We start from the raw sequence: 14,454 nt of genomic DNA on the forward strand, positions 1-14,454 counted from the left end.
AATGACCCCATCAGATCAGCTCTGGAGCTTTTGATTCTATGACATGGTCTTCATCGCCAGATGTGGTCACCCAGCTGGTCTGGAGCTTTAGATATTCAAAGTGCATTATTTTATTCATCATGTGTTTACACAGGTGAAGAAGCGCGACAGCATCAAACAGATTTAATCAGAAAATCAGAAATAACTAGATAAATTATTATACGATGATGATGATGTTCAGAATGAGTAAGGAGCACTGGTGACCATGTTGAATTTAACTCTGGGATTTTAACACACTTTGTCATGACGTGAATAAATATCATTCAACATACTAACTTATCATACAAGTTTACTCTGAACTCTGAAGTTTACTCTTTTCAGCTCCTGAAAGTCTCACAGTAACAGTAACAACACATCACCTGTCATGTGAGTGTAGGAGCGCAGAGGGAGCTGCACAAATGATCCTCTACTAAAACATCTCAAATTGTTTTAACCGTCTCCTGGTAGATACAGGGGTCTGTAGACAAACTGACTGCAGCTTTATCAGCATGACATTAGTGATACACACCCATGGCTGCAAACTGTTCTACATCTGTATCTACAAACAGTGACAACAACCAGTCCCAGTGTGACGCTCACCTTTGTGTGCAGAATGTGTGATGGTGAACATGATGTTTTTCTCTCGCATATTTTAAGTACTGTATGTAAAGAGTGTTGCTGTTGGCATTAGGTTAGATTAGTGGACTATCGTGGACCCTCACAGGACTAATGCAGGACTCAGACCTTTATCCAAACACACTGAGGTGAGATTGTATGGGTTCTTCTTTATATTACGAACCGTGCCATTATGTCACACTCCCATCTGCTAACAACGCATCCATTTCATGTCATTTCCATTTTTCATTTATATGCAAACTAATAGGGCTTCCTTCATTATTATGAGATCTCTGCTGTCTTTGAAGGAGGAAGAGAAAATATTTCCTTTTTCTCTTTGGTAACTGGTTACACTCTAAATGGCATGTGCAGTTTTTATAAATAAGGTGATTTGTTAAAATGTGAGATGTACATATAATACACAGGTCATACACCAACTGTTGTACTCATATCACAGTGAATTAGTTCTTTTTCTTAATAAAGAGCAGAGTGATGGAAATGTCACGTTTCCGTACGTGCAGACCTGTTTCATCAACTGTGCAAATGTGTGAATAAATGTGATGGACAACAAAGGTAATAAAAACACATCTGAATGAGCTTGTGACTTTAATTAGGGCTTTTCCATTACAACCTGTGACCTGGAGCTTAGCAGAAACTGAACCTGAACCTGTGAAATCCACGTCTCAGGTTCTGCTTTCCTTTCACTACAAACCAAATAAACAGTCCAGACCCAGACCCTATGTTTGAGCATGTTCGTTTCATTGCACAATAAATCAAAACTCCAGACACGGCCTGTACCACCAGACAAACCAACCTTAAGACCTGGTGGACCATCCAGTGGGGTCATATGACCATTACAAAGGTCATATTTAACTCATCGCACTTTAACCATCATGAAATTACAGGAGACGCTCAGCAGGACAGAGACAAAGATAAGAAGACTCCCTCTCACAGTCACTGTCAATGTTATATCTCAAATATCAAATCCTAACAAACATGACTCAGACTGTGTGAGGATATTTTTATCCTCTGTGTTCATCGTGAAAAAATTCCCACAAATCTGCTTAGAAATCACAGTGGTCGTTTTCCCATTCATGTATTGACTCATTATTACTATTATTTGTAGTATTTAATTAATACTACATGTGGTTCAGTTAGTGCCATAGTTTGATTGATTGATTGTCATTGAAGCGCTGTGTGTTGTGTGCAGGTTCCAGGCTGTGGTTAAACACTGAGGAGGAGACTGACAGACAGAACACGCCACTTGGCTCCGTCTCTTAGCTGCTTGTTTTCTGTGGTTAAACTATCTGAATAAAACTTTCAGCCCTGACATGGAAGCGAAGCAACAGGAAACAGTTTTCGTGATGGATTTAATTCTTTCTGTGGTCATACTGGTTCCCAGTTCGGCCTGTTTGGAGTGATTTAAAGGGTCCATAGGGCCTCATGTACGTCCATGACCTACATCTCATCTGACATTGACTCAGTCTGCAGCCTCGCTCCTGCATCAGCATTTATCACACCTGAGTTTTTGACTGTTTCTGTTTACTATGTGCTCATGTGTGTTAAATGTTGTGCGTCTCCGCTCAAGCTTCCTCAGATTTGTTCCAGAGCGTTGTGTGAGCTGAGCCACAACACCAGACTAAAGTATATTCACTGGCCTGTCTCACAGGACACACACATCACTGTTGGGCCCCCTGTGTTTTTTAGTGAAGCATAATCTCTGCAAGCAGCCATTCAAATCACACAGCTCCCCCACTGTTTATATGTAGTGAACGTATTAACAGTATCTATAATTATCAAGAATCCCAGTTTTGCTACAGTGCACTGAGGCAGACTTCTCACCGAGTCTATTTGAAAACTGCTTTTTTCCAGTAAATTTCATCAGCCTGGTGAAAGACACTGTCCTCTCTGCTGCAGACAGACAGCTGGACAACCTGGCTTTGAATGGGGATCCTGGGTTTGTACTGAGAGGACTGATGTGATGTCACCCATCTTCAGTGGGGGTTGTTGACCCCTCCATTGGTCAGAGTCAGTTTGCTCCACCTCCTGTTACTGAGGAGTTTACGGTTCTGCTGAACCTTCACTCGAACGTCAAACACCTCCTGGATGGCTTTCTTGAAGCAGTGGAAGTTGTAGTCGATGAGTCCTGAGAGGGACAGAAAGAGGAGGCTGGATCAAGTCTGTTCTATGTCTGAGAGAGAAGGACTTTAAAATCCTGCATGAAACAGGCAGGACAATAAAGCTCCACCATAAAACAGAAAGTAGATAAAGACTTCCCACTCTGACTCTAGTATACAATGAAATCAGTGTCATCTTATTATCAGGGCCATTCTGTATTTGAGCCAATATGTTTTCACATACAAGGTCAGTTCAGTTTAGTTTTGTTAGTATGATTCAGTGGTTATTATCACACAATGGTTGTATGAAGCAGTATCACAAACTTAAGTTGTTCCTAATAGAAACATTTCTTGTAATATTAGTCATTCCTCAGTAATCAGTAATATTCCAACTTTCTCATGATGTTCAACAACGTCACATTTATTAATAGCTGTTCAGTTAAGACAGTGATGGCAGTAATGACCCACTGCTGGTTCTGTATGTCAGGCCTGACTGAGACCTGATCCAGTCTCCGGAGCAGAACAGAGGGTAGACAGCAGTCAACCAAGGTGGGAGAGGTCCTGAGGGGTCAAACTTTGTGCAACAGCTCCACCTAGTGACCAATATTCACCAAATACCTCCTGACAATTTTAACTTGCATAACGTCTATGATGTGTACTGATGTGTGTACTTCTGCCTAAATAATAAATGAATGAATAAATTGCGCAGATTGGACTAAATTCCATGGGGGAGCTCAAAAAGTACGTTCTGCAATTTTGCAAAAAACAAAACAAAACAGAAAAAATTCTGGGTGGAAATGGGCGTGGCCTATATCAGGAGATTCCGCTACTTTCAGGAAAATACGTGCATGTAAGGTTTTTGAATGTGTAATGGGCACTGTGGGAGTTAGAGGCCAACACACTTTACCTTGATAACAGCGCCACCTGTAACTGTCACATAGCCCTTCATAACTGTTACAGTCTATGCTGCAGTACCACTGTTACCAATGAAAGAAAACATAACAATAAGGTTCCATTTCTGTTTCATTAAGTTTGTTACCAACGTGAAACCTGAACGATTGCTGCTTCACAAGAATGAAAGTATTTTTGTTGTGGTTTTGAGTTATGTTTTGGTTGTTGTATTTTTTGTTCTCTGTCCGTTCCCCCTCCCTTTTCTGTTTTCCCCTGCAGAGCTTGTGTGTGGCAGGGGCGTGGTGCAGCACTGGCAGCCTGACCCACCTGCAGCCCATCACTCATTAAGCCAGTTTAAAACCCCCGGTTCATCACTCACTCAGTGCCAGATTATTCCATGCTCTCTCCCTGCATGCTGTTCCCCGGCTACCCAGTCTCCAGGTTCTCTGTCGCTCCGTGTCTCTGCCATTCTCCTGCCAGCCAGCCTCCTGCTTCCTTTGCCTGCTTGTTGGACTGTTTTTGGCTAGTATTATTAAAGAAGTCTTCAGTTCCCACTCTCTTGTCTCTGTGCGTCTCTGCTCCGGGGTCCTAACCTTATAGGGAACCTAACAATTTTTTTGATGTGACGCAACCTGGACATCGGTTATTTTTTTGATGGAAGCAAAGAGCCTGCGAGTCCAAAACCCCACCCGACACCGACAAGTGGCTACTTATTATTATTATTATTATTATCATTATTATTATACATTATTATTATATCTTTCTATCATTTGTGTAGCATATTACATGCAAACATGCTACACAAATGCTTCACATTAACAGAATTAAAACATAATTTAGCAAAAAAACAAAAATGATTTATTTAGATTTTTTTGATAATATTACCGTAAAACATTACACTGCTGGTTTTACAAATACACAACATTTATAAAACCAGCAGGAAAAATTACATACAGATTACACTGTGCCCACTATGTGTTTATACAAAAATGTTGAACAGGCACTGGATTTTCACAAGCCAGGAATCACCCTTAGTGTGAGTGAAAAAGAAAATGTTTCTTAACTAACACAGCACAGTTACTGTATGATTATAACACAGCTGGTCAATAAGTGCTAATATTAGCCATCAGCAGAAATAAAAGTAAATGATGTGCTAACACTGTCACACATTAGCTTGTAACATACTGTATTTTAGCATCACTGCAACACCAGAATGACTTCCAGTTAGTGTCAATCTGCAGGTCAGCAAACTAACACTGTGCACAGAAAGCAAATCTGAGTCACTTACACATGTTCACGAATATATTAAACAACCAAAACCTACAGCTGCTGCTTTCAAGGACATGACAAGAGAGAAAGACACACTTACTAGGGAGGGTTCCCTATCCCACAATGCACAGCATGACTCTTGCAATGTTTCAAAAGAAAAGTCCATCATGGGTTCAGTGCAAACCAATTTGGCTCTGTGCTTCTATCTGATAATATATTTCTGCATGAGTTATAATAAATTACAATAAGCAATGTGCATTAACCCTCTTCTACTGACTTCAATCAGAGAGCAGAACACAAAGCAAAAAAAGAAAAATCCAGGAGCTGATGAGATCCGACTGCCTCAGTGAAATGCCAGATTCAATAGATGTCATGTTGTTAATTTCCCGGTGAGATCACTGTTCTCAGCTCAGAAGGAGGTGTTGAACGGGGCCACAAACACAGCAGCCTCAGCTGAGAAACACTAGAAACACTGAAAAGAAAGGAAGCAGAAGATCTGAGAGGTCCTGTTGGAACATGAAATGAAAACCAGTCGCTGACACATGAAGGTTGAGGTTGTGTAAGTAAAAGGATATGGGCAGTGCAGTGGCAGTGCAGTTTGGCATCAGCATATGTTTAAAATACAAATGTGAGTTAATCGCATGTTAATACTCAACAATAGTTTGATGAAGATAATAATAACAATAACGTGGTGAATGAAAATCTTTACTACAGGATGATATTATTACCATACAGACTGTCAAAACACAATATGAAGCAATACAATAAACCAAACAAAAGTTCAAGGCATAAACAGTGTGTGACACACTCATGAAGGGTTGCACAAAGCTGAGATTGTAAACAGATTATAGTCTGTGCTGCCCCAACTTTGCCTTGGATGTGAGTCAACAGTGGATGATCTCTATAGACACAATTAATCTCAACAGCAGCAACATCAGGTCAACAGAGCCAGAGCTACACTACATGTAGGAATACACACAAACAGAATTTAACACTGACACTGAAGTCACAAAAGGCTTATATTATAGAACAATTAAAATCATTAATTAAATTATAATTAAATATTTCATTATTAGATGATAAGGGGTTTGATTGTGAGGAATGTCATTGGCTGTATGTATTCTTGAATTATGTCCATGTATCATAACCAAATGATTCAGATGCTTCATATTATCTCTTTATGCACTGAGCTACATTTAACTACCTGCTGGTAAAGTGTTGAATTCATTCCTTATAGTCTTATACAGCTAATTTCTTCCAGTGTGAATATTAGTGGTGATTTTTAAAGGTCATGTTGTAGTAGTGATATTCTTGGGTTGTGTGGCTGCTGCAGAGGCAGAAGGTTTATACCAGCATTCCCATATAGGAAGTCACATAAGCATCTACCATATCATGAATTCAGCGCAGGCCCGACTTATCTAGACAGGTGTGCTGGAAGAAGTTTCTGCTTGTTTGGTGGGTGTTTTAGCCCATCAGAAAGGTGGGGTGAAGTTACCTTTACATTCCCTGGTCAATGATTTTAATCTGATCTGGAGAAAGCATGTGTGGAGAGTTTCACCCCCAACACCGGTAATAATTACAGCTGAAATTATCTGTTTTTCAGCGAATGCACTGATCCTCCTGTAGCTTAAATCCCATCCAGAGCAAGCTCCTCGTATCTCTGCATCGAAAGTCAAGTACATCTACATCTATGTCTACATCTAAATCTATATCTTCATCTATATCTGTATCTCTATCTATAGTGGGGTCCAAAAGTCTGACAGCACTTAGAATGGTCTCAGACTGGCTTTGAGGCTTTGGTCAATTGGCTGAACAGAAATGAATTAAATGATACTGACTTTTTAATGTAATTTAACCGACCCACAGAGAGAGAGAAATAACTCACATAGTCAAGAGAGAGTGTGCGTGCACATGGACAATAAGGGGGGTGAAGCTCAAACTTTAAAATATATTCTGCAGGTTCTTGAAATCAAGCCAGCACAATTAGAATGGTGAAAAGAACACTGGGCTCCTCCTCCCCCCTCCTCTGCCCAGCCCTTCACCTACATCCTCGTCATGTCTGCTGTCGCTGCTATGCAGGGGTCAGGGGTCATGGTCTCACTGGTCTGTGAGTCAGCCATAGTGGCGTCTTCCAGCAGCACAAAGCCTCGGTGTGAGAGGCACATTCATGTGTTGATTGACAGCCGTGTGCTCTCTCCCCTTGACTTTGGCCTTCTCTGATTGGTCAGATTGGCGAGGCCCTCAGAAATTTTAGAAGGGAATATCTCTGCACTGCTGCCGGGCTGTTCCTCCACATTAAGATATGTTTTGGAGCATGTTTTAATATATTTTTTTTTTTTTAAAGTTACATACTGTAGCTTTAACTTTTATCTAGTATATTAATTCAGTGCCATTCTCAGCTTTATCAGTGAAGTGTTTGAAATTACATTGCAGACAGAAGAAGGGTCCAGTGTGGGCTGAATGTGCAGATGGGTCTGTTGTCTGAGGCGTACTGATCTGGACTGTGCAGGTTGGTTTTCATGATGGAGTCACAATAGGTCGACTGTACAGCTCCTGGTTGCAGCTGCTGCTTTCTTGTAAACTATTTCCTCCTCTGATAGAACCATTTTTTTACGTTCTGCAGGGGGGGGTGTTAATAAATTGCTTTTTTATAATAGTTTGTCTTCTGTATCAGCAAGAGACTCTCCTCCCTGATTCAGTTTGGTTCTCATTTTGTTTTCAATTTAACTAAATTTCTGTGTCAGCGTCTTCTGTTTAAAAGGTTGATTACTCGCTAGTTGAGATGAGAATTAAACCAACATTAAAAAAATCTAACTCATACAAGGTTTTGCAGAAAATTAAAGAGAATAAACAAAGGGACAGATGTTGCCTGAATTCTTGTGTCTGCTGGTTCTTTGCCTCTGTCATCACAGCTGTTGTTAAAACCCACTTGGAGCTGCAGTTGAAGTTTACTTCTCTACTGCACTTAACTTTGAATAGGATTGAGTGATTTGATAAATGTGTCTTATTACTTTTACTTCTAGAGAAAAAAAAAACTAGTGTTACAGTTTTACATTACTATGTTGTCTCTTCAGAGCATCTTGTACTGCTATCAGAACATTAGTGTCACTTCAGTTCCTGATGTGAAGTGACACTAATGACCCTCTAACAACTGACTCACTCAAAGTAAGACTTTTCTCATCTGTTGCCAAGGACACAGTCTTTATGCAAGTTATAAGTAAATTTAGAAAATCAAAAAGCACCGAGAGAACAGTCTGTGGTAGGTCTCCTCCCATGCTGCCTAAAATACTGGATTGGGCATCAGCGAGTGAATGAGTCTCCACATTGGTCTGATCCCATGTAATGTGCTGATGAACTTTATAGTACAAACCCAGATGAAACAGCAGTTTTTGCTGGAAATCAGTTCTTCTTCACTGCTCTAAAACAGCAGCCTACACAGGAACTGGTGCTGTATAGCCACTGGCAGCTGCTGTTATAGAGCAGTGAAGAAGAACTGATTTCTGGTAGCTAGTGTAAAGTCAAGCATTGGTCACCAATACGTGGACCCCGGGCCCGATGCAGGCCCAGCTGCTGTCCTGTCCAGACCTGGACCTATAACCTACAAATTATTAAGAATTATTATATTTATCAGAGGTGGACAAAGTCCACAGCTCTGGTACTTGAGTCAAAGTGTAGACCCTCTTGGCCAAAGATGAAGCCAATACAAGTGAAAGTTGTTCCGTCAATACTTAAGTATTCAAAAGTACATGTTTTATGTGAGGCACTGTTGTGTTGCTCCACAGTGCTTTCTTTACAGGACTAATGACTGATACAACCTACTGACTGACTGACTGACTGACTATTTATAAAGTTTGAAAAATGGACTTCAGATCAGGCAGTGGTCTCTGATGAAGGATCTTCTGCCTCAACTTCATCTAACGAAGCATCGTTAAGACACAGACAGCTTCAAACTGAGCTGTTAAAAAATGCAGCAGCACATCATGACTGACAGGGGAGGAACTGACTGTGGTTGGTTTTTCTCCTGTGATGAACACAGGGTACGGTCTATCACATTATTCAAAATGAAAGAAAATTCATTCACTGACTAACAGCTCCGTTTCAAAGTAATTAGTGGAGACAAAGGTACAACATGTGTCTTTCAATGTAAATGTCAGAAGTTTCCAAAAAAAAAAAAAACTCAAGTAATGTACAGATAGACAGAAAAATATACTCAGGTATTCAAGTAAATGTGCCTTGTTAAAGTCCACACCTCATATTTATATTCATAGTGTTTCTGTTTTAATTAGTTTTAACAGCTGATACAGCTGTTTAAATTTCTTTGACACATTGGTATCAGATGATGTTCTTATTGGCTGATACACAAGCTCAGGTATCAGAACTGGACTCTTTTCTTGGTGGGAAGGAGAGGGCCGCCCCAGGTGTCACCTGTGTGGGCTCCCGGCTGCATTGCTGGGGTTAGGGTTAGTAAAGGGTGGTTTGTAAGGACATTGTACATCATATATTCACAAATTCCATATAATAACAATAATAATAATAATGTGTCAGATCACATCCCTGTTCATCCAGAGTCAGATTAATTATGAAACATTTGTGTGAAATTTTGTCATAATTGCTGTGTGAAGTCTTGAGTAATGTCTGCAGAGTTTTGTGAGGTCACACTAACTTTGACCTTTAACCTTTGACCACCAAAGTCTTATCAGTTTGTCTTTGAGTCCAAGTGGACATTTGAAGGGATTACCTTGAGGAGTTCTTGAGATATTGTCTTCACAAGGCCAACACTGTGTTTTGTGAGGTCACTACGACCTTGACCATTGACCTTTGACCACCAAAATTGAAAAAATCTAATCAGTTCATCCTTGAGTCCAAGTTTGTGCCAAATTTGAAGAAGCTCTGTCAAGCTGTTACTGAGATATCATGTCTACAAGAATGAGACGGGGAGACAACCCAACCATGGCTGTCACCGGCGCAGAAGCATAAAAAGGTATCAGAATCAGTATGGCAAACGTCTGTAAATAGAAATCAATAAATCCCAAAGTAAAGGCCAGAGGACAGATCTGGAGACAGCTGCTCCCTGTATGAAAATGCAATGAAAGAAACTCTCCAGTGATGGGTAGGGACTGACAACAAGCACTGCTGTCGATGGTTTACATGACCGCTGTATTTCCTGACAGTCAGAGGTCAGGAAGCGTCTCAAATTGATATTCATCATCTGATTCGTTTTAACAGACTGTTCCTGTCAAAGCTGCACAGCACAGGTATGAAGTCATGGGTGGGTATTTATCCATATTTGCCCATTACACCAGCAGAACCACATGTGTCCATCTCTGTGGGATATTAGCACAGTGCTGCTGTTAGCCAGGCTGCTAACTATTGCTTTTCTGTCATTTTGACACAGGTGACTTTTACAGTGCTGTTCCCCTCCAGCACATGATCACATGGTGCAGGAATCAGGGAGGGAGCTCCATCGCTGCTGGTGAGCGTTCTCCTGCAGGCAGGGCCCCTGATGGATTTTAAAACTTAATTTTGAAACCAAACTGTAATAAATGAGCATCAAGAGCATGAGGGACTCTCACCACTTGTCATATGGTGAATTTCAACATTTATTAGAAAGAGGATTCTGCCTCCTCTCTTATGATGTCTGATGGTGAGCTGGGACTCTCATGTGACAGTCAGCTGGATATTCACTCTTTCATTCATTCAGCTGGTGTCAGCAGAAATATGTGGAGGGCAACAGCTGGTCTGTTCATTGTTATTGTGGATATACAAGTTTTAACCCAAACCACGATGGAGGTAAATTTGTTTACTGTCAGACATAAAAAAGACAAAAGATTTCTGTATCTCTTATATTATTATATAACATAACATAACATAACATGTTTAGAATTATCATATTATATAAATAATACATACTATATATCACCACACTATTATTATATCACTTTACACTCTGTTATCTCTTTTATCTTATATATTATTTAATTACATTCCATACTATATTAGCATTTTTTGTGTTGTAAGATTTATTACTATATATATATATATATATATATATAGTGTATATATATGTGTGTATATATATATATATATGTGTAAACCTGTTGTGAAGACATCGAAGCAGTGGAGCAGTGAAGCCATAGAGGATCTGCGGGCATGTTTGGACTGCACTGACTGGGAGGTGTTCAGGACTGCTTCCAACAGTCTGGATGAGTTCACAGAGGCTGTGACGTCATACATCAGCTTCTGTGAGGACTGCTGTATCCCATCACGCACCAGGGTGAGTTATAACAATGACAAACCCTGGTTCACAGCTAAGCTCAGTCAGCTCAGGAGGCAAAAGGAGGAAGCTTTCAGGAGTGGGGACAGGGACAGGTTTAAAGAGTCCAAGTACAGGTTTAGCAAAGCGGTGAGAGAAGCTAAACGACTGTACTCTGAGAAACTTCAGCTCCAGTTCTCAGCCAATGACTCTGCTTCTGTCTGGAAAGGGCTCAGAAAGATCACAAACTACAAACCTAAACCCCCCCACTCCACTAACGACTTCCGTCTGGCCAACGATCTGAATGAGTTCTACTGCCGCTTTGAAAGACAGTGGGACAAGCCTGACACTAACCTCCACATCAGAGCCACATCAGAACCCCCCTCCTCCCCTACCAAAGGAACATCTCTCTCTATCCTGGAGAGAGATGTCAACAGGCTTTTTAAGAAGCAGAACCCCCGCAAAGCAGCCGGTCCTGACTCTGTCTCTCCATCATCCCTGAAGCACTGTGCTGATCAGCTGTCTCCAGTGTTCACGGGCATCTTCAACACCTCACTGGAGACCTGCCACGTGCCAGCCTGCTTCAAATCCTCCACCATCATCCCTGTCCCCAAAAAACCAAGGCCCACAGGTCTAAATGACTATAGACCCATTGTCCTGACCTCTGTGGTCATGAAATCATTTGAGCGCCTTGTCCTGTCCCATCTCAAATCCATCACTGACCCACTCCTGGACCCCCTGCAGTTCGCCTACAGAGCCAACAGGTCTGTAGATGACGCCGTCAACATGGCTCTCCACTTCATCCTCCAGCACCTGGACTCCTCAGGGACCTATGCCAGGATCCTGTTTGTGGACTTCAGCTCTGCCTTCAACACCATCATCCCGGCTCTGCTGCAGGACAAGCTCTCCCAGCTGAGCGTGCCTGACTCCACCTGCAGGTGGATCACCGACTTCCTGTCTGACAGGAGGCAGCACGTGAAGCTAGGAAAGCACGTGTCTGACTCCCAGACCATCAGCACTGGATCCCCACAAGGCTGCGTTCTTTCTCCTCTGCTCTTCTCCCTGTACACCAACACCTGCACCTCCAGCCATCAGTCTGTCAAGCTCCTGAAGTTTGCAGACGACACCACTCTCATTGGACTCATCTCTGATGGCGATGAGTCTGCCTACAGGTGGGAGACTGACCGTCTGGTGACCTGGTGCAGGCAGAACAACCTAGAGCTAAACGCTCTGAAGACAGTGGAAATGATAGTGGACTTCAGGAAGAGCCCAGCCCCACCCACCCCCATCTCCCTGTGTGACTCCCCCGTGGCTACCGTGGAGCATTTTCGCTTCTTGGGAACCACCATCACACAGGATCTCAAATGGGAGCTAAACATCAGCTCCCTCATCAAAAAAGCTCAGCAGAGGATGTATTTCCTGAGGCAATTGAAGAAGTTCAACCTGCCAAGGACTATGATGGTGAACTTCTACACCTCCATCATTGAGTCCATCCTCACCTCCTCCATCACCATCTGGTACGCTGCTGCCACGGAGAGTGACAATAACAGACTGCAGCGTATCATCCACTCTGCTGAGAAGGTGATTGGCTGCAATCTTCCGTCCCTCCAGGACCTGTACACCTCAAGGACTCTGAGGCGTGCAGGGAAGATTGTAGCTGACTCCTCCCACCCTGGACACAAACTCTTTGTGACACTCCCCTCTGGCAGGAGGCTGCGGTCCTTCAGGACCAAAACCTCTCGCCACAAAAATAGCTTCTTCCCATCTGCTAGTAGCCTTATCAACAAGGCTAGAGAGCCCCACTGTTGCTGATCAATTGCACCAATCACCAGAAAAAAATCCTTGTATGTGAAAACATACTTGGCAATAAAACTGATTCTGATTCTGATATATATATGGAAAGACATGGAAAGAAGGTGATGTGTATGGTATGCGTCTGTGTGTGTGTGTTGGGTGGGTGTGTGTGTGTGTGTGTGTGTCTCTAGTTTGTATGTGAGGTAGTAGTATGTATCTGTGTCATGTGTCTTTTGTCATAGGAGAGTAAAGTGGACATTAATGATGTGATATGAATATGTGTATATATATCACTTTCTTTCCATTTGTGCGTCTCTATAGCTGTTCTTGTTTTTCTTGTAATTTACATGTCTGTCCATTGTATGAACCCTCACTAATAAAAAACAATAAAAAAACAGACATAAGACAAGCAGCAGAATTCACTGATAACATCTATGTTTGAAACTGATGTACAGTGAGGTGAGAGGGATGTTGGTGGTGGTGAGAGGGGGAGGGGGAGCTTCTCTCCCAGTGGTCATTACTTAAGGCTTCAGGAGCAAAATAGATCTCAAAATCCATCAGTGGAGCAGCCTGAGAGAACAAAACATCTTCATCCCTGCCATCAGAACAGTTTTAACTAATAGCTCACACACACAAACACACACTCACCACGAGCACTGTGTCCCTTTCCATGCGCTGTCATGTCTGGATAAATCTGTGAGGAACAATAATGTAAAGTCTAAATGATACAAATCCATCACTCTAACAGATGAAAGCAGGAGCTTCACAGAACGCTTGTGAAAAAGGAATCCACGGTAAACCCTGAGGAGGTGTGCATATTTTTTAATATATTTTTTGCCACTATTCAGATTTTTACTACAGTCCAGTAACAGTTGGTTCTGGTTCAGTCTCAGTAGGTGGGCCACAGTTTCACCAGTTCTCTCTCTCTCTCTCTCTCTCTCTCTCTCTCTCTCTCTCTCTCTTTCTCTTGTTCTTCTCTGATGGACTTTTCCAGTTGGTATAGACTGAAGTTGTAAAAACATCTTTATTATTAGTAGCCAAAATATTTGACAAGGGAAGCAAAAGCTTGTATCTTTAGTATTTTAACTATGACTGTGAGTGAAACTAATGAACGAGAGCTCTGACTAAACTCCCACCAGTGTCTGTGTTTATGGGCAGAAGAACTAGTTTTGCTCAGCCTCTTTTCCTCTTGGATCCCTTAAGCAGAGCCATCCTGGTTCGACAGTGTCATATCACCCGTCTGGAGAGGAGCTGCCTGCTTTAGAGTGTTGCCTGGGGCAGAGAGCAGGAATCTGGGGGTGTGCAGCCCACCCCAGCACTCCCTTAGATCTGGGCCCGAGACCAGCACATAATGTTTCCATCACATTTCTGTAACGAGGTGCATGACTCACAGTAGGTTTGATCTCAGTAGCAGAGACTCTGATACAAATCAGGGTCAACGAGGTCAGACAATGAGGTCTTTGATCAGACGTAGTGAGGAAACAGTCATAGTGCAGT

The 14,454-nt window shown here is 42.0% G+C and overlaps 1 protein-coding gene across 3 annotated transcripts in view; it reads right to left on the reverse strand.

Moving 5' to 3' along the window:
* Positions 1-1,225: 1,225 nt before the first annotated feature.
* rragd (ras-related GTP binding D) overlaps positions 1,226-14,454 on the reverse strand; it is a 48,667-nt gene continuing 35,438 nt past the window's right edge. For 2 of the 3 annotated variants that reach the window (XM_071471047.1, XM_071471052.1), the window contains exon 7: positions 1,226-2,779. In XM_071471047.1, coding sequence (XP_071327148.1) covers positions 2,628-2,779 — 152 coding nt within the window. In that variant the 3' untranslated portion in view covers positions 1,226-2,627. Of the gene's footprint in view, positions 2,780-4,427; positions 5,383-14,454 lie in introns of those variants that run through there. The other variant, XM_071471049.1, reaches the window with a different exon arrangement.

The sequence above is a fragment of the Trachinotus anak genome, unplaced genomic scaffold, assembly GCF_046630095.1.
Source record: "Trachinotus anak isolate AG129_WGS33_773 ecotype Australia unplaced genomic scaffold, CSIRO_AGI_Tana_v1 ptg000033l, whole genome shotgun sequence".
Classification (NCBI taxonomy): domain Eukaryota; kingdom Metazoa; phylum Chordata; class Actinopteri; order Carangiformes; family Carangidae; genus Trachinotus; species Trachinotus anak.